Genomic DNA, 23,807 nt, shown 5'->3' on the forward strand with positions numbered 1-23,807 from the left:
GCGCAATTCTGAACAACGGAGGTTAGCCGCTAGGTGGCGCTTGTCTAACAGCAATTCTACTATGGCAAAGGCTTGGCGGTAATTAATAGTTTAATTAACAAATACAGTAGAAATTAGAAAATAAACAATTAAGGAGAGAGCGAATAGGTTCGAGGACCGAATTCGGATCAGAGTCTTCAAGATGAGTAGTGCAGGGTCCCCAGTTCTATCTCTAGGGATTCGACTAGATCATGAATATTAATGAAGCACGTTGACGTTCTACGTAATTAAAATTCATGAGCCAAATATTCGTACATTTGCTTTCTCAACATGACAAGTGAAATAGTGTAGCGTTTTAAACTCTGCATTTAGACTTAACGCAGGAGCATTGCATATAATCAGACATCACACATATGTGGCTTATCAAGGCCAAATTTGATCAATATCTTGTAAATATAAATAGGAAGGTGAATAAATAGGTGTGTATTGATAGGAAGTCACTCACAGTAATGTCTCAAGAATGTTTATATTGTTCTGACGCCGGAGAACCTGTAGATGACACTCGCACACTGACTGTACCGTTTCAAACAAGTAGCCTGTATACTGTTATTTAATAAATTGCAACATAAACAATTGTATAATTTTAATAAATAATTGTTAAAGTTAAAGGAAAAGATTGGTATTTTATATTTGTGATAAATTATATATACTACTATAACTTATAGATAATATTGTCATATATCACTTCATTTTTTTTGTTGTCCATGTTTTAAGATTTGGAATGGAAATCTTTTTTTTCTCATTCAAAATGTTTATTTTTTTTGGTCAAAAGATTTTTTTTTATGTCTTGTATAACACAGTTGGCATACTATATCTCATTACAGCCTTTTGTCATCCGTATTTAATTTAATGTAAACTTCTTAATCTAAACTCTCCCTCTGATAATGTAGCGTCATACAGGACGCGTTATTGTGTGCGTTACGTCTGCGCTATTTTATAATTGTCTATCGATGTTTTTTGTTTGTTTTTGGAAACTTTGCGACTTCCTGACAAATTGAACTTAAAAAGAACGCGTCTCTAGACCCTGGCGTCTTGCGCCATCCTTGCGTGAACGCCCCAGTCAGAGATGCGTTTGTGTCATCGCTGGCATGTTCACTCTAGCGCACTTGTTCCGCGGATGTTGAGGAAGTCGTGGCACTTGGATGATATCATCCGCTCTTGATGTAGTACCGAGAGAAAACGAGTCAAATGCCGCGCTGCTATGGACGCGTTCGGAGTATCGCACGCGGATCCGCTCGATGACTATGAGCTGATACACCGCATAGGCAGCGGGACATATGGAGATGTGTTTAAGGTAAGAAAACGACAGAAAGTTACCTCAGAAAAACGATTTCCGTCAATATTTAGTGCAGATAATGCTCTAAGGCTCTTGTGTTTGTGCCAGTGATGTAAAATATGTTGCAAAAATACAATAACTAAAGTTTCCATCCTACAACCACAGTTACTTAATCTTTCTGACATTGTCTGTATTCATTCATTCATTCTTTCATTCATTCATTCATTTATATATATCTCTCTCTGTCTGTCTGTGTGTGTGTGTGTGTTTGTGTGTGTGTGTGTGTGTGCGTGTGCATGTTTATGTGGTTTATGAGGACACAAATTTGTATAATAACATGGGTATGACACAGATATTACAACGAGAAGGTGATTTATGAGGACATTTTGAGTGTCCCCGTAATTTAAAAGGCTTATAAATCATTCAGAATGAGTTTTTTTGAAAATCTAAAAGTGCAGAAAGTCTCCTGTGAGGGGTAGGTTTAGGGGTAGGGTTGGTGTAGGGCAATAGAAAATACGGTTTGAACAGTTTAAAAACCATTACATTTATATATATCTCTCTCTGTCTGTCTGTGTGTGTGTGTTTGTGTGTGTGTGTGTGTGTGCGTGTGCATGTTTATGTGGTTTATGAGGACACAAATTTGTATAATAACATGGGTATGACACAGATATTACAACGAGAAGGTGATTTATGAGGACATTTTGAGTGTCCCCGTAATTTAAAAGGCTTATAAATCATTCAGAATGAGTTTTTTTGAAAATCTAAAAGTGCAGAAAGTCTCCTGTGAGGGGTAGGTTTAGGGGTAGGGTTGGTGTAGGGCAATAGAAAATACGGTTTGAACAGTTTAAAAACCATTACGCCTATGGAGAGTCCCCATAAACCATAAAAACCAACATGTGTGTGTGTGTTTCATGACAATAGTGGCTAAACCGTCAATTACCACAGTTTTAGTTTTTGGCTAATCATGCCTTGCTGCAAGCTCTGTTTGGGGACATAGTAGCTGGTTTGTTGTTGGTGCAAAATGGTCTATCAGCAAAATCTTGTTCCAGTTGTTATAGTTTCATGACACAAATGCTGCATTTTAGTATCTTGTATCTTAGTTATATTTGCAACATTGTTGATTTTGCTTGAATATCATATCCTTACTGTGTAACATATTATGCATTAACATGTTAAAGGGGTCATATGATGCTTTTTTTTTTTAAAGATCATTATTTGGTGTAACAGAATATGCTGACATGCTTTAATGTTCAAAAAACACATTATTTTTCAAATACTGTACATTATTGTAGGTCCTCTATGCCCCGCCTCTCTCAAACGCTTCGTTTTCTACAAAGTCCCTCCTTCAGACAAGCGCAGTCTGCTCTGATTGGCCGTAACGGAGAAAGGAAAACTTGAAATCGCATCATATGACCACTTTAAAGGAACTAATAATAACTTTTGAGTGATGCGTGTACTGACTGTCTGACCATGTTTCTGTCAGGATCACTATCCTCAAAGATGATTGACAATTAGCATACAGTTTGGATTGGTGGTATGGTTCCGTTCTGGGCAAGAACTCCCTCCGCATCCATGCCGCCTAGCATGGATGAGAGCAGGGAGAGCAGCGATAACCCCCCCAGGGTAAACAGAACAGAACCAACATAAATGTATTGCAGATATCGTTAAAGTTCAATAATGTTATGTACACATTTTAGAATTAGTCTGATTCAAAGGAGAATCAGAAGGCTGAATCCTGACTGACAGAGGAGGAGTTGGGGATGGAGGAGGGTAATTAGCTATTGAGCAATGCGAAAACTGCTGATACTACTGCGGGACCTTATATATGAATACTTGGATAGGTGTCGTATTCCCATAGGTTGATGGGGATCAGCTGAGAGTCAGCTGATGTGAGCTTGACTAACGTGACCTGCCAGAACTAACGGCTACGCTAGATTTCTGTACTATGACTTCAGTTTTCACACCCCATTGACTTTGATGTTCAGTAACGCCCATGTGGTGCTGGCATGTTGTTTAACACCATAAAAACATGCGATTCTACATGTATGCATTGTGGGTTGCTTCCTTATGAAAAAGAAACCATGATACTAAACTGGAATTTGTTACTTTCTATGAACCGAACTGGTCATGGTGGCATACCGTGCAACAGAAATAACAGGATGTGAAAAACATATTTTTGCATACAATAAAAAGATTTGCAAACTCGGTATGCACATTTTGTCTCTCTGAAATGTTTGTTTAGAGTATCCAACGGTGGCCTTGTGCCCTGATTTGGTGGATTGTCCATTTATATCACCCTGTCTGAACAAACATGAATCATGGCCTTGATAACGGAGAAAGACACATTACAGGATATGATTTGGTTCAGCAGGAAAGAAAACAGGAAATGAGCACTGCTACTTTTTTTCATCTCTACTTCACCTTTCCAGTGTCTGCTGATCCACTATTGGCTGCTGGTTACCATGGTTACAGGCAGACAGCTTCATTTTTCTGTCTTTCGCAGACCGCACTGGCACATAATGTGCCTCACAAATCATAAGAGGTTTGAGCGGAGGCAGACCGCTTGACTTGCTGTTGTCACAATAAATGTTGTGGTGGCTCGATACAAGCGATCTTTCAAAAGAACCAGGAGGAATTTTGTCAGTAACTGACTGATGCAAAGGTCTGATGTCGACATGCATTGCTTATTTGTAGAAGCATTTGATCTGCATAACCACTAACTTGTTTCTCTGTCGTTATAGGCCCGTAGCATTAAGACCTCAGTCATCGCAGCTATTAAAGTGGTCAAACTGGACCCTGGTAAAGTAAATTCAGTTTAATGCTGAATTATTCACTGCAGCATCTGAATTTCTGCTCTTGTGAATTATGTTGAGGTGTTACTGATTGCGAAGTAGAATTACAGACGAGACCTCTGTTTCTTTTTCTGTCAGGTGATGACATCTCAAGCATTCAACATGAAATAACTATGATGAAGGATTGCACTCATAAAAACATTGTGGCCTATTTCGGCAGCTACCTCAGGTCAGTCACGCAAGAAACTAATACTGCAGTTTGCAGAAAACTGAAGTAAAACTAACAACAAACTTCTTCATATTGCACAGAAATAACAAGTTATGGATCTGCATGGAATTCTGTGGAGGAGGATCATTGCAGGATATTTATCATGGTACAATTGGCATATATCTAATATGTTACATTAATGTATATAATTTCAATTACTGTACATAGATTTTGCTGAAAATAGTCAATTAATACATCAATTATTTTTTGCTTAGTTTATTGGATAAAAAAAGCTGAAGTCATGATGTTTAATGGTTTCAGAAAGAAGCCTTCAAATATGTTTGCGGTGGTTTCTGTTGTTATTTATATAGCCTGATAGAGAATTAATGCTTGTGTGAGTCTAAATGAGGTCATTGTGTTTCTGCAGTCACTGGTCCTCTGAAAGAGAGACAGATAGCTTATGTGAGCAGAGAGACGCTTCAGGTGAGGATGCTTTCACATCTTGCATAATGTTTTTTTTTCATTTGAGGTTCACGAGGTAATCAGAAGGGATTTCAGTTATGTTATTTTTAAATTATCCTAGTAATTTTTTGTTGTATTCTTTCCTTAAAGGCACAGTTCACCCAAAAAATTTAAATTCTGTCATTTACTCATTTACAGGTGTCGTTTACTCACCCTCATTTTATTCCAAACCTGTAGAAATGTCTTTCTTCTGCTATACACAAAAGAAGATATTTTGAAGAATGTGGGTGACCTAATAATTGCTTGTCCTCACTGACTTCCAATGTATGGAAGTCAGTGAGGTGAACCCTAATTTTAGGGTTTAAAGGGTTTTATCCCTTATTTTATCCCATTAAAGGGTTAGTTCACCCAGAAATTAAAATTAGGCTGCGTTTTACTCACCCCCGATGCATCCTAGGTGTATATGACTTTCTTCTTTCAGACGAATCCAGTCGGGAGTTATATAAAAAATTGTCTTTGATCTTTCAAGCTGTTTAATGCCACTCAGCGGGTGTTGCATTGCTTCAGTCCAAAAGAACTGAAATAAAAATCACCCATCCATAAAAAAAAAAGTGTCTCACACGGCTCCGGTGGGTGAACAAAGGCCTTCTGTAGCGAATCGATGCATTTTTGTAAGAAAATTATCCATATTCAAAACATAACAATCACTTGAATCTAGCTAGCGCTCACTGTTGTAAACAGAAGCAGTTCTGGGGGAATTACGTATGCGGGGTTATTAAAACAAAACAACGGTCAAGAATTATAAGTACAAAACGAGGATTTGTAAAGAGGAATGTCAGAGGATTTCGATATAAGCCAAGAGGAGACTGGTTTTCCTTTGCTAAAGTAAGGAAACTTTGCTTCCTTTAATTCTGTAAACAAATGTTGGTTTTCACGAGACTCACTGGCGCATGCGCAACACTGAACTCATACGTCATCTGCCCGGAGCTGCTTTTGTGTACAACTGTTGGTGCAAGCTACATTAAAGTGATTATTACGTTTTGAATATGGATATTTTTCTTACACAAAAGCATCGATTCGCTATGGAAGGCCTTTGTTCACCCCCCCGTAGCCGTGTGAGACATTTTTTTTTATGGGTGGGCGTTTTTTATTTAAGTTCTTTTGGACTGAAGCAGTGCAACACCCGCTGAGTGCAACGATAGAGCTTGAAAGATCAAAGACCATTTTTAATATAACTCTGACTGGATTTGTCTGAAAGAAGAAAGTCATATACACCTAGGATGCCTCGGGGGTGAGTAAAATGCAGGCTAATTTTCATTTTTGGGTGAACTAACCCTTTAAAGCATTTGACGTTATGCTTGACCCTTTTTAAAGGGATAGTTCACCCAAAAATGAAAATTGACTTTCTTTCTGTTTTGAGAAATATCTCAGTGTTTTGTTTTTTTCTATACAATGGAGGTCAGTAGACTCCAAAATGATTTGGTTCCCATTGTTTTTCCAAACGGGGGAAGAGCTAACCCTGAAATGCGGTGACAAAGGTGTACAATGTTACAACAGTATGGTGCTAAAATTGTATGGCGAGTTGTTTAGCTAAAGACAATGAAATGTTAACCTTGTCAAATGCACAGTGTGAAGTCTCAGTACCTTTCTACCCAGGATTAATTATTAATCCGGGTTAAAGGTTAGTAAAAAGGTTAAAAATGACAGCAGGTTAGCAATTTCATATAAATCCCATTTATTTATTATCACAGCTATTTTGCCGTTTTCTGTTTGTTTACAGGGACTACATCATCTCCATGAAGCGGGAAAAATGCATAGAGACGTAAAAGTAATTGCCTATAACCATGTTGCCATGCAGTGTGTTTGATATTCATTAGTAGAGTTCATCTGTATATGAGTGAGTTTCTTCACAGCACAATGTGAGATGATAGCGTGGATGTGCTCATTGTGTCATTCTTGGTTGCCCACAGGGTGCTAACATCCTTTTGACAGAGCGAGGAGATGTCAAACTAGGTCAGTCTGGGTTTACCCTGTCTCAGACCCTCACATGTAAACACACATATGCATGTATTAACTAATACACCATAAATCTCTTAAATGTGGGCTTTTGTCTCCCCTCTGTCTGGCAGCGGATTTTGGAGTGGCAGCTGAGATCAACGCATCTGTTGCTAAGAGAAAGTCCTTTATCGGGACACCATACTGGTGATGAGTGACCAAGATATTGTACTTTTGTAAACACTGTGCTATTGGTTTTTTGTTTTTTTACAGTACCATTCAAAAGATTGGAGTCAGTAAGACTGCATTTATTTGATCAAACGTAATATTATAAAATATAACAATTAAAAATAACTGGTTTCTACTTTAATAGATTTGAAAATGTAATTTATTCCTGTGAATTCTCAGCATCATTACTCCAGTCTTCAGTGTCACATGACCATACAGAGAAGATTATTCTAATATGCTGATTTGGTGCTCAAGAGACATTTCTGATTATTATCACAGTTGATGTATGTGGAAACAGTGATACATTATTTTCAGGATTCTTTTTCAGTAAATGTCTTTACTGTCACTTTAGATCAGTTTAATACATATTTTCTGAATAAAAATATAAATACACCTACCCTAAATTCAAATTGTAGTGTATATAAATGAATATATATGAAAGTGAATAACAAATTATATAGATTATAAAATATACACTGCCGTTCAAAACTTTGGGATCAGCAAGATTGTTATTTTTTTTTATTTTAAGAAGTGTCTTTTGCTTATCAAGGCTGCATTTATTTGATCAAAAATTGAGAAAAAACGTAATATTGTGAAATATTATTACAATTTAAAACAACAGTATTCTGTTTTATTACATTTCAAAATATAATTTATTCCTATGATGCAAAGCTGAATTTTCATCAGCCATTACTCAAGTCTTCAGTGTCACATGATCCTTTAGAAATCATTCTGATTTATTATCAATATGCTGATTTATTTTCAATGTTGGAAACAGTTGTGCTGCTTAATTTTTATTTAATTGTATTTATTTTTTTAAACCTGTGATACTTTTTTCAGGATTCTTTGATGAATGAAAAGTTTAAAAGAACAGCATATTAAAAATAAATATTTTCTAACAATATGTCTTTATCAATTTAACACGTCCTTGCTGAATAAAAGTATTCATTTCTTTAAATTCTTAAAAAAAAATTATTGATCCCAAACTTTTGAATGGCCGTGTATAAAGAAAATAGTAGTAGCATACTATTATTTAAAATATAATACTAAAATAGTTTATGACACAGTATGCAAAACTTTCAAATAGTAGTGTACATTGTTGTCAAAATTTAATTCAAAGAGCAGAATCCAGTTTTCATCCTGGAAATAAATTTTATATTTGCATATTTAATACCATTTTGGGTAAAAAAAAAGAAAAAAGTAAAGCAGGATAATTGAATAATGAGTCATATTAAAAATCCAATCCGGTATTGCTTTGTTATTTGCTTCTTTTATATTTTACTGTGATGATTTTTCCTCAGGATGGCCCCAGAGGTTGCGGCAGTGGAAAGGAAAGGGGGTTATAACCAGCTGTGTGACATCTGGGCAGTGGGTATCACAGCTATTGAACTAGCAGAGCTGCAGCCGCCTATGTTTGACCTACACCCCATGAGGTGTGAACACACACACACACACACACAAATGTACACTTATGCAGATCCTTTCAAAAGTACTGACACTCTTTGAGAGCAATCACACTCCAAAATACATTCCCCTTTGTTAAAGGTGCAGTAAGCGATTTCATTTGTTTTATTTGTGCTATCTTTATCTCAGTTTACACAGTCTGAACCAGTCAAACCTTGACCTCTTGGCAAACACGAAACATGCTATTCCAAAAATAGAAAATTGCTTACGCCACCATTAAAGGGTTAGTTCACCCAAAAAATGAAAATTCTGTCATTAATTACTCACCCTCATGTTGTTCGAAACCTGTAAGACCTTCGTTCATCTTCAGAACACAAATTAAGATATTTTTGATGAAATCTGAGGGCTCTCTGATCCTCCCATAGACAGCAAGGTAACTACCACGTTCAAGGTCTAGAAAAGTACCAAGATGATCGAAAAAGTAATCCGTGTGACAGCAGTAGTTCAACTGTAAAGTTACGAAGCTACGAGAATACTTTTTTGTGCAAAGAAAACAAAAATAACGACTTTATTCCACATTTTCGTCTCTATTGCGTCACTTTGGATGCGCGTTCACGACAGTACCATGACGCGAGCATGTGGAATAAAGTCGTTGGTGGTAGTTACCTTGCTGTCTATGGGCGGGTCAGAGAGCCCTCAGATTTCATCAAAAATATCTTAAATTGTGTTCTGAAGATGAACGAAGGTCTTAGGGGTTTGGAACAACACGAGGGTGAGTTATAATGACAGAATTTTAATTTTTGGGTGAACTAACCCCATGTTTTCACATGCTGCAAAGAGTGATGTAAGCTTGTCTTGCAGAAAACTCAAACAAAAAGACGCAACGTTTCATAGACATTGTCCTTTAGGTTGAAAGGTTGAAATGAGATTTGGCGGTGGGTTGGGCGGCGGAGAACACAAACTTTTTTTGTTGTTTTGCCCTCAGAGCTTTGATGCTGATGTCCAAGAGCAGTTTTCAGCCTCCCAAACTCAAAGACAAGAACAAATGGTAATATGCATGAAATGTAACTTGATTTTTGAAGTATTGGGGGTTTGGAACAACATGAGGGTGAGTTATAATGACAGAATTTTCATTTTTGGGTGAACTAACCCCATGTTTTCACATGCTGCAAAGAGTGATGTAAGCTTGTCTTGCAGAAAACTCAAACAAAAAGACGCAACGTTTCATAGACATTGTCCTTTAGGTTGAAAGGTTGAAATGAGATTTGGCGGTGGGTTGGGCGGCGGAGAACACAAACTTTTTTTGTTGTTTTGCCCTCAGAGCTTTGATGCTGATGTCCAAGAGCAGTTTTCAGCCTCCCAAACTCAAAGACAAGAACAAATGGTAATATGCATGAAATGTAACTTGATTTTTGAAGTATTGAGTTTGCAAATTCAATAAAAGTATGTTTATTTATCAGGTCCACAGAATTTCACAACTTCATCAAAATGGCGCTTACGAAGAGCCCTCGGAAAAGGCCGACAGCAGAAAAACTCTTACAGGTACATATTAACCACATCTGTGTTAAATATCATTTTACTCATGTGACATCCTTGTGGTTTATCTTTAATATACTGTAGGGCCTCTTGATGCTGTTCTTATTACTAAAATGACATATTTTTTTCCTCTGTCTTTTCAGCATGCTTTTGTCACGCAGCTCCTCACGCGTAACCTTGTTATAGAGCTGCTGGATGCCATCAATAACCCTGATCTGCAACAGACACACACTATGGATGAGAGTGACCTGGAGGTGAATTGAGCGCAGTGACGATAAAATGGGGGCAAATATTTCATTTCAGAACACTTTAGATTAAAGCTGAAGTGTGTTAAAATACTTTCTCCCAATTCCACTTCAGTGTGAGGACTAGGCTGATTTTGTGAAAAGTGTAAAAACTGGCTCTGTGGCGCTTAAAACTGCTGTTTGTTTGTTTGAGCAAACTAACATCTCCATCATATTTAGAAAAAAACTTTTGGAAACAGGATCAGTGACATAATGCTCATTTGTTTATCCAAATCTATTAATTTATTTAAAAATATAATACATTTTCAAACTATTTTAGGGGGCATCAATTCAGAAATGTCAGGGTGAAATGTCATACAACAATCCTGATATCAAAATGAAGAAAAAAATTAAACGAGGATTCATTTCTTGAATTTTTTTTAATATTATAATAATAATAATTAAAAAGTATAATAATAAATAATTATAATAAGACGGTGGTGTGGTGTAACACCCAAAATAATGTAATGATGTTGAAATAATAATTGTTATTATTAATACCTATAAAATCATCAAATGAATGTGATTTGCTGTACAAAAACAACAAAAAAACGCTTTTTAGCTTGAAAAATATACATTTATGATATAAAAATATACATATATAGCATTTTTGAAAATAACAACTGAGGTCTAAACACGTTTTCAAAATATACAAAATGTATTTATTATTACAAATCAAAAGTTATTACTTTCGACTTTTACAAGTTTACAAGTCATTTTCTATTTTTTGTTATTTATTTATTGAATTATATGAACCACTATATGAAATCAACTTGAATGCAAAGCGTACATTTCTTAAAACTCATTTGTCATTGACCCAGGAATCATTATTTTTGCTGCTCTGTTTGGTGCCACAAATGGTACAAAAAATGCACACTTTTAATACTCAAGCAATCAAACGCCAAAATGATACATAGACAGTACCATGGCTTTAAAGCTGCAGTCCATAACTTTTTTTTTTGTTCAAAATTGACAAAACTTATATAATAAGAGAGTACATCACAAATCCATTTTCCAATCCATGTTTTTGGCTTATCCTGAATCACTAAGGTACACCTATAATATGTTTTTATATTCAGACTATTTTAGACTGGTTCTGGTAGGAACCGCTGCGGAGTAGCCCACTACCTGCATGATTCATAAACGGAGAGAAGTAGCTCCAGCTACAATGTTCTTCCGCAAGATGCATGCAGTTCTGTTTATTAAAGGAGACATATTATGCCCCTTTTTACAATATGTAATATAGACCTCTGCTGTAAGCTAAAATGTCTTAATGTGACTTCAGAGTTTATGTCCATGTTTGTGTGTCTGTGTGTTTACAGACGTGCAGTGTCCTACCTGATAAGATTCATTCCCTAGCGAAACTTCCCATTCAGAGAACTCAGTCTGAAGAGCAATGTGAGTCAAGTTCATTTTCTAATACACATCTTTTTTGCTATTAGTTATTTTAGCAGTATGTTATTGCAGATTAAATGAATCCCAGATTGAATTTTGATGAGAAACACCACTTGAATACATTTCTATATAGTAAGTACATGTAGTTTATTAATATTACTAAGTACTGAAATGTATAATTGCACTGTAACAAGGGCACCTTAAAATAAGGTGTAACCAGTTTCTGAACCTGTATGACCGTGTTTCTTCTGTGAAACACAAAAGGAGAAGTTTCTAATAATGTACGGATCACACATTTCCATACAATAACAATAAGAACACAAAAGCACCAAACTTGAAAATGTTTGTTCCACAAAAGAAAGAAATGAAAAAACAATGCTTATGGAATTACATACTGGTTTTCTGTTCTTCATTAGGGGGCGTATGATGGCTGGAGCGCTATCAGTGAAGACAAGGACTCACCGTGGGTTATATTTCACTCTTGCTCATCTAAAATAATGGTGACCGTAGTAAATGTCATGCCTGATCTGCTAATGCATGTAGGTCATTCAAAAATATTGATTGGCTGAGGGGTTTGACATCCTCCAATCACTGATCAAAATCTAATTTGATCAATTTATTGTTAAATTAAGCTGTTAAGAAGCACTAATAAGGCCTTCTCAGAAACAGGAGTTTTAAGGGTTACATTGCTTTTTTTACTATTTATTTTGCAGGAGTTTGTTAGAGTGTGTGGAAGAGGCCTTGATGGAAAGGTGATCTGGCTTTTTTTTCTTTTTCTTTTCTTTTTTTTAATAATGAGAGTACTTATGTTTAGTTGATTGCTTCTAAGGTTTTCTCCTAAGTCAAATGTGATTTCTGTTCACTAGAATGAAAATATCTATTTGCATAACATTTTTGGTTAACGAAACATTTGGAAACCCTATTAAAATTATTATATTTTATATTACAGTAAAAAATATTAAATGGTATATTTATTATTTTGTTTAAGCTTCTTGTTTTTAATTTGACCCCTTTGGTCTCCGAAATATATTTGATTACCACCTTGTTAATACCTTACATTCTTTCTTATCAGAGAAATTTCCCTGTATTAAGTTTTAAGAATATTCATATATTTTTAACAATAAAAATATGACATTTTAGCTAATTAAATTGTTTTGCTTCAAATTTAGAGCAAAATGTTAATGTATCTAAACAATTAGGAAAAATAGATTGTATTTTAATCATTTTTAAAATGATTAAATAATATTATTAAAATATAAATATTATGTTTGTTGTCCCCACAAAGCTAACAGTAGATCTACATTCCTACCACCACCCTTTTATAATTAATAACATGAGAAGGTTAACGCATAACTAAAATGATGAAATGACTAACATTTTGCTTCCTCTTTTACAGGAGTTTGACTATAAAGAGAGGCTCTTCAGCTGAGGTAGGGGAACAATAAAATAAAAGTGTAAAAAGTCAAATGTCTTTTAGAATAAGATGATTTACTGTATGTGTTTAATCCACAGCACTCACTGGATGAAGAGGATAAATATGGGACTGTGAAGAAAGTGGTCTCTTCTCCCCAATCAACAACGGTCACCAATCAATTTGTCTCCTCGCCTCTTATTGGCTCTGCGCCTCTGAAGGGCCCCCCCTCCGACACTAACCCTGCCCTACTCAATGAATCCGCTTTGCTGATTGGTTCAACACTGTCTGACCTGTCACTCCTCACAAACTCTTCCCTCTTCACAGACTCCTCCTTCCTCAGTCATTCCACCAGTCTAGGTTCCCTTTGCTCAACACCAACTGAAGGTGAGATATACGTCAATTCATGAGTATGTACTAATGACCACACTTTTAAAGCAGAATATATATAATGTCACTGACATTGTAGTAGGGTCGCTTTGTTCAATTATAGATATAGTAAGACAGAAACTCGCCTGTTCCCTACTCATATTGGTCTGAAAATGTAAACGGGTGTTTCGGGTGTTGCATTTGTGAGAAAATCTGTCTCTCCGCATTTGTGAGAAAATCAAGCCAAGTTTCCTCATTAAAAGGCAAATGAGTCTCAGTTGTAACACACAATACATATATTTGTCCATACCTCTGCATTTTCTCTCAAATAGAGTTTTGTATTTGCAAATAACTTTGCGTTTGTTTGAAAGTCGAGTTTTTCTTTGCAAAGCAGATTGTTTATTTACAAAACGCTGGATTTGTTTGATGAATATTGGCACAAAATTCACTCCATAATATGGAGATTCGCTCCATAAGAATACTGTTTTACTAATTAGTATTAGCAATGTTAAATGGACAGTAAGACCAACATCACTAATAGCTTACACTTCTTCACAAAACTGATTTTGTATGTTTTTATGCTTTTATCCTGTTAAAGATATACTCTGCCCAAAAATGAAAATTCACTCATCATTTACTTTCCCTCAAGCTGTCTCAGAGGTATATGACTTTCTTTCTTTAGATGAGCCAGAAACGATGGTTTATAGTTTCTTTTTCTTACACACACCTCTATAGTTTTGATGTGGATTTGTCCCATTTTTGTGGTTTTTGAAGTGTCAACTTTGCATTACATGGAGTCATAGAGTGGATTATTGTTTTATAAATTGTTGTTTGCGGTTATCTAAAGAAATAAAGTCTCATAGATCTGGGGCGGCATTAGGGTAAGTAAATAATAAGAGAATTATTATTTTTGAGTGGAATATACCACCTTTGTCCGTTTATACAACCAAAAACACTTAAGACCACGCAAAATTCCTTAAAAACCATGCAACAACTCACTCAGATCCCGTTAGCAACTGCATATCTCTTTCATGGTTTGAATCTAAAGCTTTTTGGTTGTTCATCCCAGATGTTGACCTGTTAATAGGCCACAGCATCCAGTGAGATTAATATAGTGTTACATGTATAAAAAGAGAACACAAATAATATCTGCTTAAAATCCAAACGCTGATGCAGCCGCTGTGTTGAACAGGTTTGATAGCAGAGAGCTCTGTTGCTCCAGACCCAGGAAGAACCAGGAGTAATTTCCCGCCACATGACCCCCCCCTCTCCCCAGAATGGAGTACTCTCAGAAGGAAACCAGACAACTCGGTGAGTAGATTACGTAGGTCAAACCATATTTGTCCTTTGACCTTGATGAGAATCTGTTTAAACCAGAGATGTCCAAACCAAGACCTGTGGGCCAAAGTTGCCCATGATGACCTTTGATTTGGCCCACCATGCCATATCACAAGAGAAGGGGGGGGACATGCCACTGAAACATATCTTCATTTCTAATTTATATTTTTGTTTTAACAATTTTTGTTTTATCTTTGCATTTGATTAAAAATCATTTAAAAAATGTAATTTAATACATTATAGTTATAGTTGGATATAATGCATTATTTACTTTAGATTTTTGGCCCTTTGTATTAAAATGTTGAGAAAAATGCAATCTATCATTGGTCACTCACTGCATTCTGTTTTCGTTGATTCCAGAAGGTTGTCCATGGACTGCCACCTACACCACAAGTACATGTATGTACAGAGAATTACATGATTCTAATTCTATTGCGTGCTCTAATTTCATGCTTATTGTTCTGTAATGAATCATAAATTGTCTTCCAGATGGGGGCCTGCTTCTCTAAAGTATTCAATGGCTGTCCGTTAAAGACTCAATGTGCTGTTACATGGGTTCTACCAAAGACCAGAGGTGAAGTTTGCTAATAGAATTGTGAGCACTAGAGACAGCCGTTTTCTGCTTGCTGCAAGTTACACACAAAAACACCCACAAAACCATCAAACAACAAGTATAAAAACATATGGTTTTGTGGTTAAAGCGAAAAACAAGGTCAGTAGCAGGACAAAATAGCTGGCATTTTAAAATAGATTTGTGCATTAGTGTGAATGTCTGTTATGTCATCAGTAATAAACACACAGCAGTAATGCTGAGAAAAAAAGAACAATCCTTCACTGCCTTTCACATATTTAAAGCACTTTTTGTTTATTGCTTATAATGTGATTTTGTATCCGTTATTACTTTATATTTGCTTGAAGCAATTTTTTGTTATATTTAGTATAGTTGATCAATCTTAAAATACAGTTGTTTTGATTTATTATTAATTTGGTTTTTATGTATTATTATTCATTTGCTTATTATTAATTATTTAAGTCTGTACACTATTTAATTAAAGGGTCATGAACTGCCTCTGTTTTTTATTTTGTACCGTTCTCTGAGGTCCACTTATAATGTTATCAAGATTTTTACATCAAAAAACATCATAATTTGTTAGTAATAGGCTATTTTCTGTCCTGCTTTTAACCCCCCTCATCAGAACGCTCTGTTTGAATAGGCGTGGTGGATTGTAGACTCGGAAGTAAACGCCCACTGCTATGATTGGCTAACAGTTGTGTATGTTTGACAGATGGACGCTGCAGTGATTTAGGTTAAAACTACATGAATACTCGTATCAAACGATCTGTTTAACAGACAAAGCAATAGTGATCATGTGATAAAAACAGTGCATCACACTTGTGTGTTGCGACATTGCTGTCGGATCCAATATAGTCGGCATCGTCTTTCAGTTTCAATCTTTCTGAAAATCCCGCGTCAAATTGTGCCTTGTTTGTAAACGAATCTGCGGTGAACAACAGACACGGTTCTAACTGACGCGGTCTGGAACTTTGTTAAAAATAAAGTTCATCCACTCTTTCCTAACATTAGGATCAGAAGGAAGGCAATGCAAAGACTATTTTTTTTCCACAACTTGGCAATGAACAGCATCTGGTTTTCTTCAAATCTAGGCAAGCTCCGCATGTGCCTCTTTCGTAAACACTACTTATGCAAATCGGTGGGTGGGGCTAAACAGGCAGCGATGTAGAAGCAGGTGTTGATCTACTTCTGCAGAGGCGGGGTTTAGCCACACTATTATGTCATAAAGTGGCATATTCCACAAGCTGTCATTTTGGCAGACTGGCTTCAATATAAGCAGTTTTTTGACTAACGAGAAAGTTTTGAGTTCTGAAACTTACAGGATGTTTTATAGTACAATGACATCTTATATGTCAAAAGATCAAGGGAATTTTTGTTTCTCAGTTCATGACCCCTTTAATAAGAAAAAATTGATTAAGAATCATTTTAAAATCGGATCATGATTCGCACAATCGTAATCGGATTGGATCATATGATGCCTAAAGATTCCCACCCCTAGCGATGAACAGATTTAATTTAGGCTTTATACACATATAAACATTGATCCACACATGTACATAGAGCGCATCAAACATGGTAAACTGAAACTCAGAAAGCGTGGGCTTGACATGCGAGAACCAGTGAAATTCATTCTTGCGTGTAAAGCAAGTAGAGTTGAGCTTCCCTTTACTATATTGATGTGATGTATGTATGTGCATTGAGAAACGCTTTTTTATGTGAATAAAAGCCTTAATTAAATCTGTTAATCACATAAAGTGATCATATCACTCCACAACACTGCTCTATTAATATGGATTACTTTTAGAATGTCTTTATGAATGTTTTGAAGCATGAAAGTTTTGCTGGAACTTTAATGGAGGAACAGAAATCTCTCCGGTTTCATTTTTAGATGAAATAACTGTTGATGGACACCCCCGTCTTATTTTGGTTGTGCTTCAAAACTACTTCAGCCACTTCCCCGTCCATGTTGAAAAATTATTTTACTATCATATGTATAAGCTAATTTCTATTAATTTTATTTGCAAAATATTTGCAACCGTGTCTGTCTTGACTTTGGTTATAATAAGGCCAATATGCTGATATTTACTCATAGATCAATACCTTATGCTGGGTGCTGAGGAGGGCATCTACACTCTCAACCTCAATGAGCTCCATGAGGACACCATTGAAAAGGTAGCCATATTGTCTTTTCTCTATTTATTTGTGGACCCTTTAATTAAAAAAGAAAAGTAATATAAGAAAAATAAGAATAATAAAGTCACATTATGATATACAGGCACCATTACAAAATACAAAGTTACATAAAGTTATATCACCATTTTTATTTAGATTTTTTCTTCCATTATTTACTAGAGCAAATGTCCCATGAAAGAGTGTAAGATTTTCTTTCTTTTCCAGTTGCTTTCTCAGAAATGCAGTTGGTTGTACGTGATGAACAATGTCCTTATGTCCGTCTCAGGCATGTGCAATGTTATTAATATGACTGCATTTAATGTACCACGAAGATCTGATGTCTTGATTAACTCTCTGGCTGGTGCCCCGCTGTCCTCTGTCCACAGGAAAGTCATCACAGTTGATTTCTCATAGTCTGCCAGCACTTTTTGAGTACCGCAGGAATATGCAGCGTAGACAGGGGCATCTCGCGATTAATGCACACCGCTTGAGCACAAAGATAAATGCAAGGTTTGTAGAATTTTAATTTATCTTTGTCTTTAGTCAGTTCCTTTTGATTAAAGGGTCTGCTAAATGGCGGTAATTATTATCTTTCTCCAGGAAGTACGCCATGTCAGTAAAGATCCCAGACACGAAGGGCTGTAGAAGATGCAGTGTGGGTGAGGACCAGTGACCTCTGTAGGAGTGTGAATCATTCTCTAAGCATTTCGTGCACGTTTTAATGTTTGATCCTCTGCTTCTAGTTCGAAACCCCTACACTGACAGCGTTTTCCTTTGTGCTGCTGTTCCCACTGGTTTGGTTCTTCTAATGTGGTATGAACCTCTGCAGAAGTTCATGCAGCTCAAGGTGAGAAATGAGAGATAAAAGTGATAGAAATGTTAAAAATATCCGCACTGTTGCGTCATTTTCCTGTGTCTCTCTCTCTCGCTCTCTCTCTCTCTCTCTCTCTCTCTCTCTCAGCACATTGCTCTGAATCTGCCAGAGTCTCTGCCCATCTTTGAGCTGCTCGTAAATGAAACAGAAGAGCTACCACAGGTCTGTGTGGGGGTGAGAAGCCGTCCATGCCAAAAAGACAACACTGGACAGATGCACTTTGACATCATCCACCTGGATGACATGCCGCAAAGTCTGCCAGGTGCTGCATATGTGTGGATATACATCATGATTTTTTTACAAAATCAACTATTTATATGAAGAATATTTCAAGTGAGCTTTATGATTTGCATTGCCACAGTGACATAGACTGATCAGCGGTGTGTTTTGCTTGACTGAGTTATGTGACTTCACAGATGGGGAGTCTCAGGAGGTCAAGCAAGTGATTCAGCTTGACAAGGACACCGTTCTCATTGCACTGAAAAGTAAGAAATGCTTGTTTTCACGGAGACATTTGAAGCACTTTGTATGTATACATGTGCATCTCAATAAATTTGAATGTTGTGGAAAAGTTCATTTATTTCAGTAATTCAACTCAAATTGTGAAACTCGTGTATTAAATAAATTCAGTGCACACAGACTGAAGTAGTTTATGTACGGCTCCATTGGATAGCGGAGACGGCGGAAACTGCTTCTTGATGTTTTCTAGTAACACGACTGTCTGTATAATATGTCGAAAACGTATCACAACCGTAAGGAGAAAGAGAAATCGCCTCAGTTTTGAACGAGTACGGGGGTGGCAGGGGGAGTCACGAGCAGGGGGTCTGGGGACTTTACTCAAGTTAAAACACTTTCATCATCCTCATGAATGTATGCTGGTTTACCTAATGGCTGCGACACACACCAGTTTTTGTTCTGTGCTGATCACAATCGAATCCTTTCATTATAACATACAGAGTGTTTACACGACTTTGTGAGATCACGATGAACTAATGTGACAGTTTTTAGTGGTTAAAAAAGGAGCGCTCTTTGCGAGCTTTCTAGGCAATAATCCATTTAAAATGTAGAACTTTGTTTTTTGGCCACACACACGTTGCAAAGTTTCGGGAATGACATCCGCATATTTATGCTGCATTCGCTCTCGAAGTAGTAGTGATTGACATAGTGATAAGTCTGATAACCATAGCAATAGATGGGACAAAATATGTGAAAATGTGCATTAAGACTAGAGCACCCTCACTAATGTCAGAAGCACGCTCAGTGATTATTTCTGGTTGGTATACACTTTTATTGTATAGCCTACAAAAACAACAAAATACAAATGCACTAGAAAAAAATAATTTAATAAATGCATATTTACAATTTAAGCACTTAACTAAAATAAGTATTAAATAATTAAATAAATAACTAGAGAAGGCTGACTATAACCAGTTTGCTTCCATTTAGTAAGAAAAGCCTTGGCTACTCTTCACCTGAATTAGAAAAAAAAGCTCTTCTGGTGTTCAGTGATGCGAGGACAACGTTTGAGCGTGCACACGCAGTATCTGAGCGAGAGCAGAGCCAATTCATAAAATAAAAAAACAATGTATAGTTAAAAGCACACGTCCAGTTTTGTATGAGTGAAGGAAATCCGCTTGCACATTCTAATTTATTGAGATGCACCTGTACTCAATAGGGGTGTCTGATACTGACCAAAAAAAATTATATTTCTATATTTTTGGGGATTTTTTCAACAATGATAATTAAAGTGCCCCTATTATGGGTAAAGAAAGGTTCATATTTTGGTTTTGTGAGTCCCCAACAACAGGTTGACATGCATGCAAGGTCAAAAAATACTTTCATTGTCTAATAATATGCATTTATTTTTACCTTACTTGCTCAACGACTCCCTAACGATTCGCTCAACGATTAATTTTTCCAAACCCCTCCTTTGCGTGACGCTAATCTGCGGTGATTGGTCCGATTGGTCTCATTTTAATATCATCATGCCTGATAAAGCAGCGTTTGTGAGCGCAGTGCTGCTTTGTGTACAGCATTACCGGGGAAACCGCTATTTTACCGCTCCACCCAATGGCAAAGTATGAATTTGCATTTTCATTCAGACCAACGTGAAAAGACCAACAAGTTGGTGGGCAATATGCTAACGTCAACATGAAATGGCTTGGAATTCGTTTTAAAAACGACTCGTTTCAATGATTCAGAGTCGACTATTTCTTTTGAGAGACTAACTTTATACACGGTGCACTTTCAGATCTAAAACTTTGCAGGATGTTTTCATTCACTTAGAGCTGTGTTACACACTGCATGAAAGGTAATTTTCAAAAATCCATAATAGGGGCACTTTAATGCGATAATTTTGCTGAGTGTGGTTTTTGTGCTGCTACCTTGGCTGGTGGAAAAATAAATATGACACTAAAACCGCCAGTAGGTGTTTTTAAGTGGTCAACAGGGTCTTCTGGGGTCCTCTCTGTAATGTCCTCTGTCTCTGTAATTGCTGTAATGTCCTTTTTCATGTTTCTTTCTGCATGTTGGTTGCACCACATGACTTCACACTATATGACACATGAGCCTTTGTAAAAATGCATTTCTAGACCTTGCTTCTTTTTTTCCATTCCATTACCCTTTGTTTTTAAACTTGTTTGACTGTTGTGCTCACGCCTCGGCTCTTTTGCAGTGTCTCATACATGACACTGCATTCTAAAAGTGCAATGTTCAACTTTTAAAAACGCATCTCTAAAACTTGTTTTATTTTTCCACTCCACTACTCAAATCCTTTAACAAGCCATTTTGTTTCAGACACAGTGAAGGTTGTGACTCTACAGGGATGTGTGAGCCATCAGAAGACTTCTGAACTTGCATTTGAGTTTCCCATTCAGACGCTGGGTAAGCCCTGTGAAGGATGTGACACATCAGGCCAATGCCAGGCCATCTTTGAGCATCTCTCGGCCTAGTTTTGGCTGTCTGTTCTGCACCATTGCCACTAGTTGGAGAACTGTCCACAGCTTTCAATTGAGAAGTTTTAGGGTAACGCATTACAAGTAATAATTGCATTACTTTACTAGTTACTTGAAATAAGTAATCTATTATTTTTTAATTTACAAGAAAATATCTGAGTTACTTTTTCCAATAAGTAATGCCAGTTACTTTGTTTTCCCATTTATTGACTGACAGCTCTCCTGTCCCCATGTTGAGAGAAATCGTGAATTTGACAAAAATATAACTTTTTTATATTAAAGGGGTAATATGATGCTATTTTAAAGATTATTATTTGGTGTATTTGGTGTAACAGAATATGTTGACATGCTTTAATGTTCAAAAAACACATTCTTTTTCAAATACTGTACATTATTGTAGGGTCTCCCTGACATGGCTGCATGACTCTTAACTTTTATAAAGAATATCTCTTTGGATTTGAGACTTTAGTCTTTGCAACTTTACAGATCTTCTTTATGCACCAAGAGCTTGTAACACTCCAAAGAGAAAGGAAAACTTGAACTCGCATCATATGACCCCTTTAAAAACAAACAAACAAGCCCAGCACAGATTACTTTCCATAAAACGTAACTAAGTAACGCAATATCGTAATTAATTACTTTTAAAAGTACCTTTCCCCAAATCAGCTGCTGAGTATGTTGAGCCAGTTGGTTGAGAGAGATTACCCTGATTGGCTGTTCAGCTTTAGTGAACCAGTGTGTGAGAAGAAAAACAAAACTGAAGTCAAGAGCACAAGGTGGTGTGTTGAAGCACAACGTTTTAGCCCAGATGAAGATGGCACGAGGCAATAACACAGCCGGCTTTCATCGCTGTGAATTATTTGATGTCAGCTTGGTGTGTCGTAGCTATTAGATAGCCATCATGTTTGCTATGTCTATTTAGAATCAGCCCTCTTTCTGTTGCATCTGGTGGTAATGGGGTTGTCTTTGTAGTGTGTCTACAGGACAGTGTCCTTGCCTTCTGGAAGCACGGTCTGAAAGGAAGGAGTTTACAAACTAATGAGGTAAACCTGACGTCTAGAAACAATAATGACTTCACTGATGTATGAGGAAGGAAGAAATGATGGAATATTATGCTGTTTACCTCAGGTTACCCAGGAGATCACAGACAGAAGTCGGGTTTTTCAGGTTTTGGGAACAACTAGGTATGTCTTCCCACTGTAGCTTAGCAACATGTCTATAGACAAATGGAATCATATACTAATAATTTAATGTTACTACAGGGATATTATCTTGCAAAGTACTCCTACGGATGATCTGTCTGCCATGAGCAACTTGTACATCCTCACGGGGCATGAAAGCAGCTACTGATGGGCCTGAGACGCTGAGAATCTTCAGCGATAGCTGGAAACACTACAGAGGTTGATGAAAGGGCTTCCCTGCTGAAAGGGTAGAGAGTCATCAGGCCCAAAAAGCTCCAGGAACAGAGGAAAGTATGATGGAGTCACGTACACACAGTTCTCCAGAGCCTTTGAGGACAGGAGGCGGAACTGGAGCTGATTTGGAGGAGGGAAGGTGACCTGTGGACTTGCATTAGACCTACTAGGTTTGAAATAACTTGTTATGGGTCAGTGACTAAACAAATGAGGTGTTCTATTTAATACTAGACAGTCTGTTGTATTTCTTGTTTTGAGAAATAGATCTACATGTTTTAGTGCAGTCGTTCAAAAATGATCTTCCATTGGCCAGTAAATTAGTTGATAATTTTGTAAACCATTGTACTGTAAACCCCACAAAAACCCAAAACTGTGAAATAAATAAATGTAAATGACAAGGATCATTTGATGAATAGTATATTACTGCCCGGTTTTATTTTTGTGTTGCCAGCAGTGGTCGTTTTAATTCACAGCGCTAGGGAGAGCGGTTTCTTTCGTCAGTTCTTAATTTTTTTAACAGTGTCTTGTCTTGTCTGGAGAGACGGTTTAAAAACAGGAAGCGCTTTACCCAATCGTTCAACATGACTTGTTACTGGAAAGTAGCTATAAAGTACTTGGCATCTGGTGGGAATGCGCTGTATTTGCAACGTACCTAAAATGTGTTATTCTACCTTTCTGTAGTAGATGAAGAGGTGAATATTAAATTCTCGGTATGAGTCTAGAGGTGGCTTGCTTGTAGGGATGGGCGTATCGATCCAAAGTATCGATATATCGATACTGATGCGAGTATCGAAAGTATCGATACTCAAACAAAAAAAATTTTATTTACCAGTGATTTTGTTAATTTAACAACACAAAAATTCGTACAATAGCGAATAACCTTTGTTAGCGAGTAATTGTGTATGATAGAACTATTTTCCTGCTCATCTGGACACGCAAATGTTCCAAGACAGAACTAATCAATCACAGAGAGCGTTCACTCACTTCTGACAGCGCATTCAAACAGGGCTGCGTTTCCCAAAAGTATCATAAGAAAGCATTAAAGCTTTTGGGAACGGCAGCCCTGAACAATGCTTATCAA

General features: G+C 36.7%; 2 protein-coding genes across 2 annotated transcripts in view; both read left to right on the top strand.

Moving 5' to 3' along the window:
• Positions 1-1,087: 1,087 nt before the first annotated feature.
• Positions 1,088-23,161, top strand: LOC107581987 (mitogen-activated protein kinase kinase kinase kinase 2-like). The gene is made up of 32 exons (XM_016267682.1): positions 1,088-1,333; positions 4,057-4,114; positions 4,246-4,336; positions 4,417-4,481; positions 4,743-4,798; positions 6,558-6,605; positions 6,748-6,790; positions 6,907-6,979; positions 8,302-8,433; positions 9,390-9,452; positions 9,865-9,946; positions 10,084-10,194; positions 11,547-11,631; positions 11,884-11,900; positions 12,036-12,082; positions 12,333-12,371; positions 13,016-13,049; positions 13,132-13,417; positions 14,592-14,710; positions 15,098-15,136; positions 15,227-15,311; positions 17,404-17,483; positions 17,709-17,769; positions 17,870-17,993; positions 18,084-18,142; positions 18,227-18,330; positions 18,445-18,619; positions 18,774-18,842; positions 21,154-21,240; positions 22,284-22,354; positions 22,440-22,495; positions 22,574-23,161. Exons 1-32 carry the CDS (start codon positions 1,241-1,243, stop codon positions 22,659-22,661), a joined length of 2,640 nt encoding a protein of 879 aa, XP_016123168.1. The 5' UTR covers positions 1,088-1,240; the 3' UTR covers positions 22,662-23,161.
• A 68-nt stretch (positions 23,162-23,229) lies between these two features.
• The window catches only part of LOC107581918 (protein CXorf40A), a 5,933-nt gene continuing 5,355 nt past the window's right edge, over positions 23,230-23,807 (top strand). The window contains exon 1 of the mRNA XM_016267607.1: positions 23,230-23,455. Coding sequence (XP_016123093.1) covers positions 23,439-23,455 — 17 coding nt within the window. The 5' untranslated portion in view covers positions 23,230-23,438. The remainder of the gene's footprint in view (positions 23,456-23,807) is intronic.

This window comes from Sinocyclocheilus grahami, unplaced genomic scaffold (genome assembly GCF_001515645.1).
Source record: "Sinocyclocheilus grahami isolate Dianchi unplaced genomic scaffold, SAMN03320097.WGS_v1.1 scaffold39.1, whole genome shotgun sequence".
Classification (NCBI taxonomy): domain Eukaryota; kingdom Metazoa; phylum Chordata; class Actinopteri; order Cypriniformes; family Cyprinidae; genus Sinocyclocheilus; species Sinocyclocheilus grahami.

Coding starts and splice junctions, on each gene's coding strand:
- LOC107581987 (XM_016267682.1), top strand. CDS start 1,241: ATGGACGCGTTCGGAGTATCGCACGCGGATCCGCTCGATGACTATGAG. Junction 4,799..6,557: donor TGAGCAGAGAGACGCTTCAG/GTGAGGATGCTT, acceptor GTTTGTTTACAG/GGACTACATCATCTCCATGA. Junction 6,606..6,747: donor AAATGCATAGAGACGTAAAA/GTAATTGCCTAT, acceptor GGTTGCCCACAG/GGTGCTAACATCCTTTTGAC.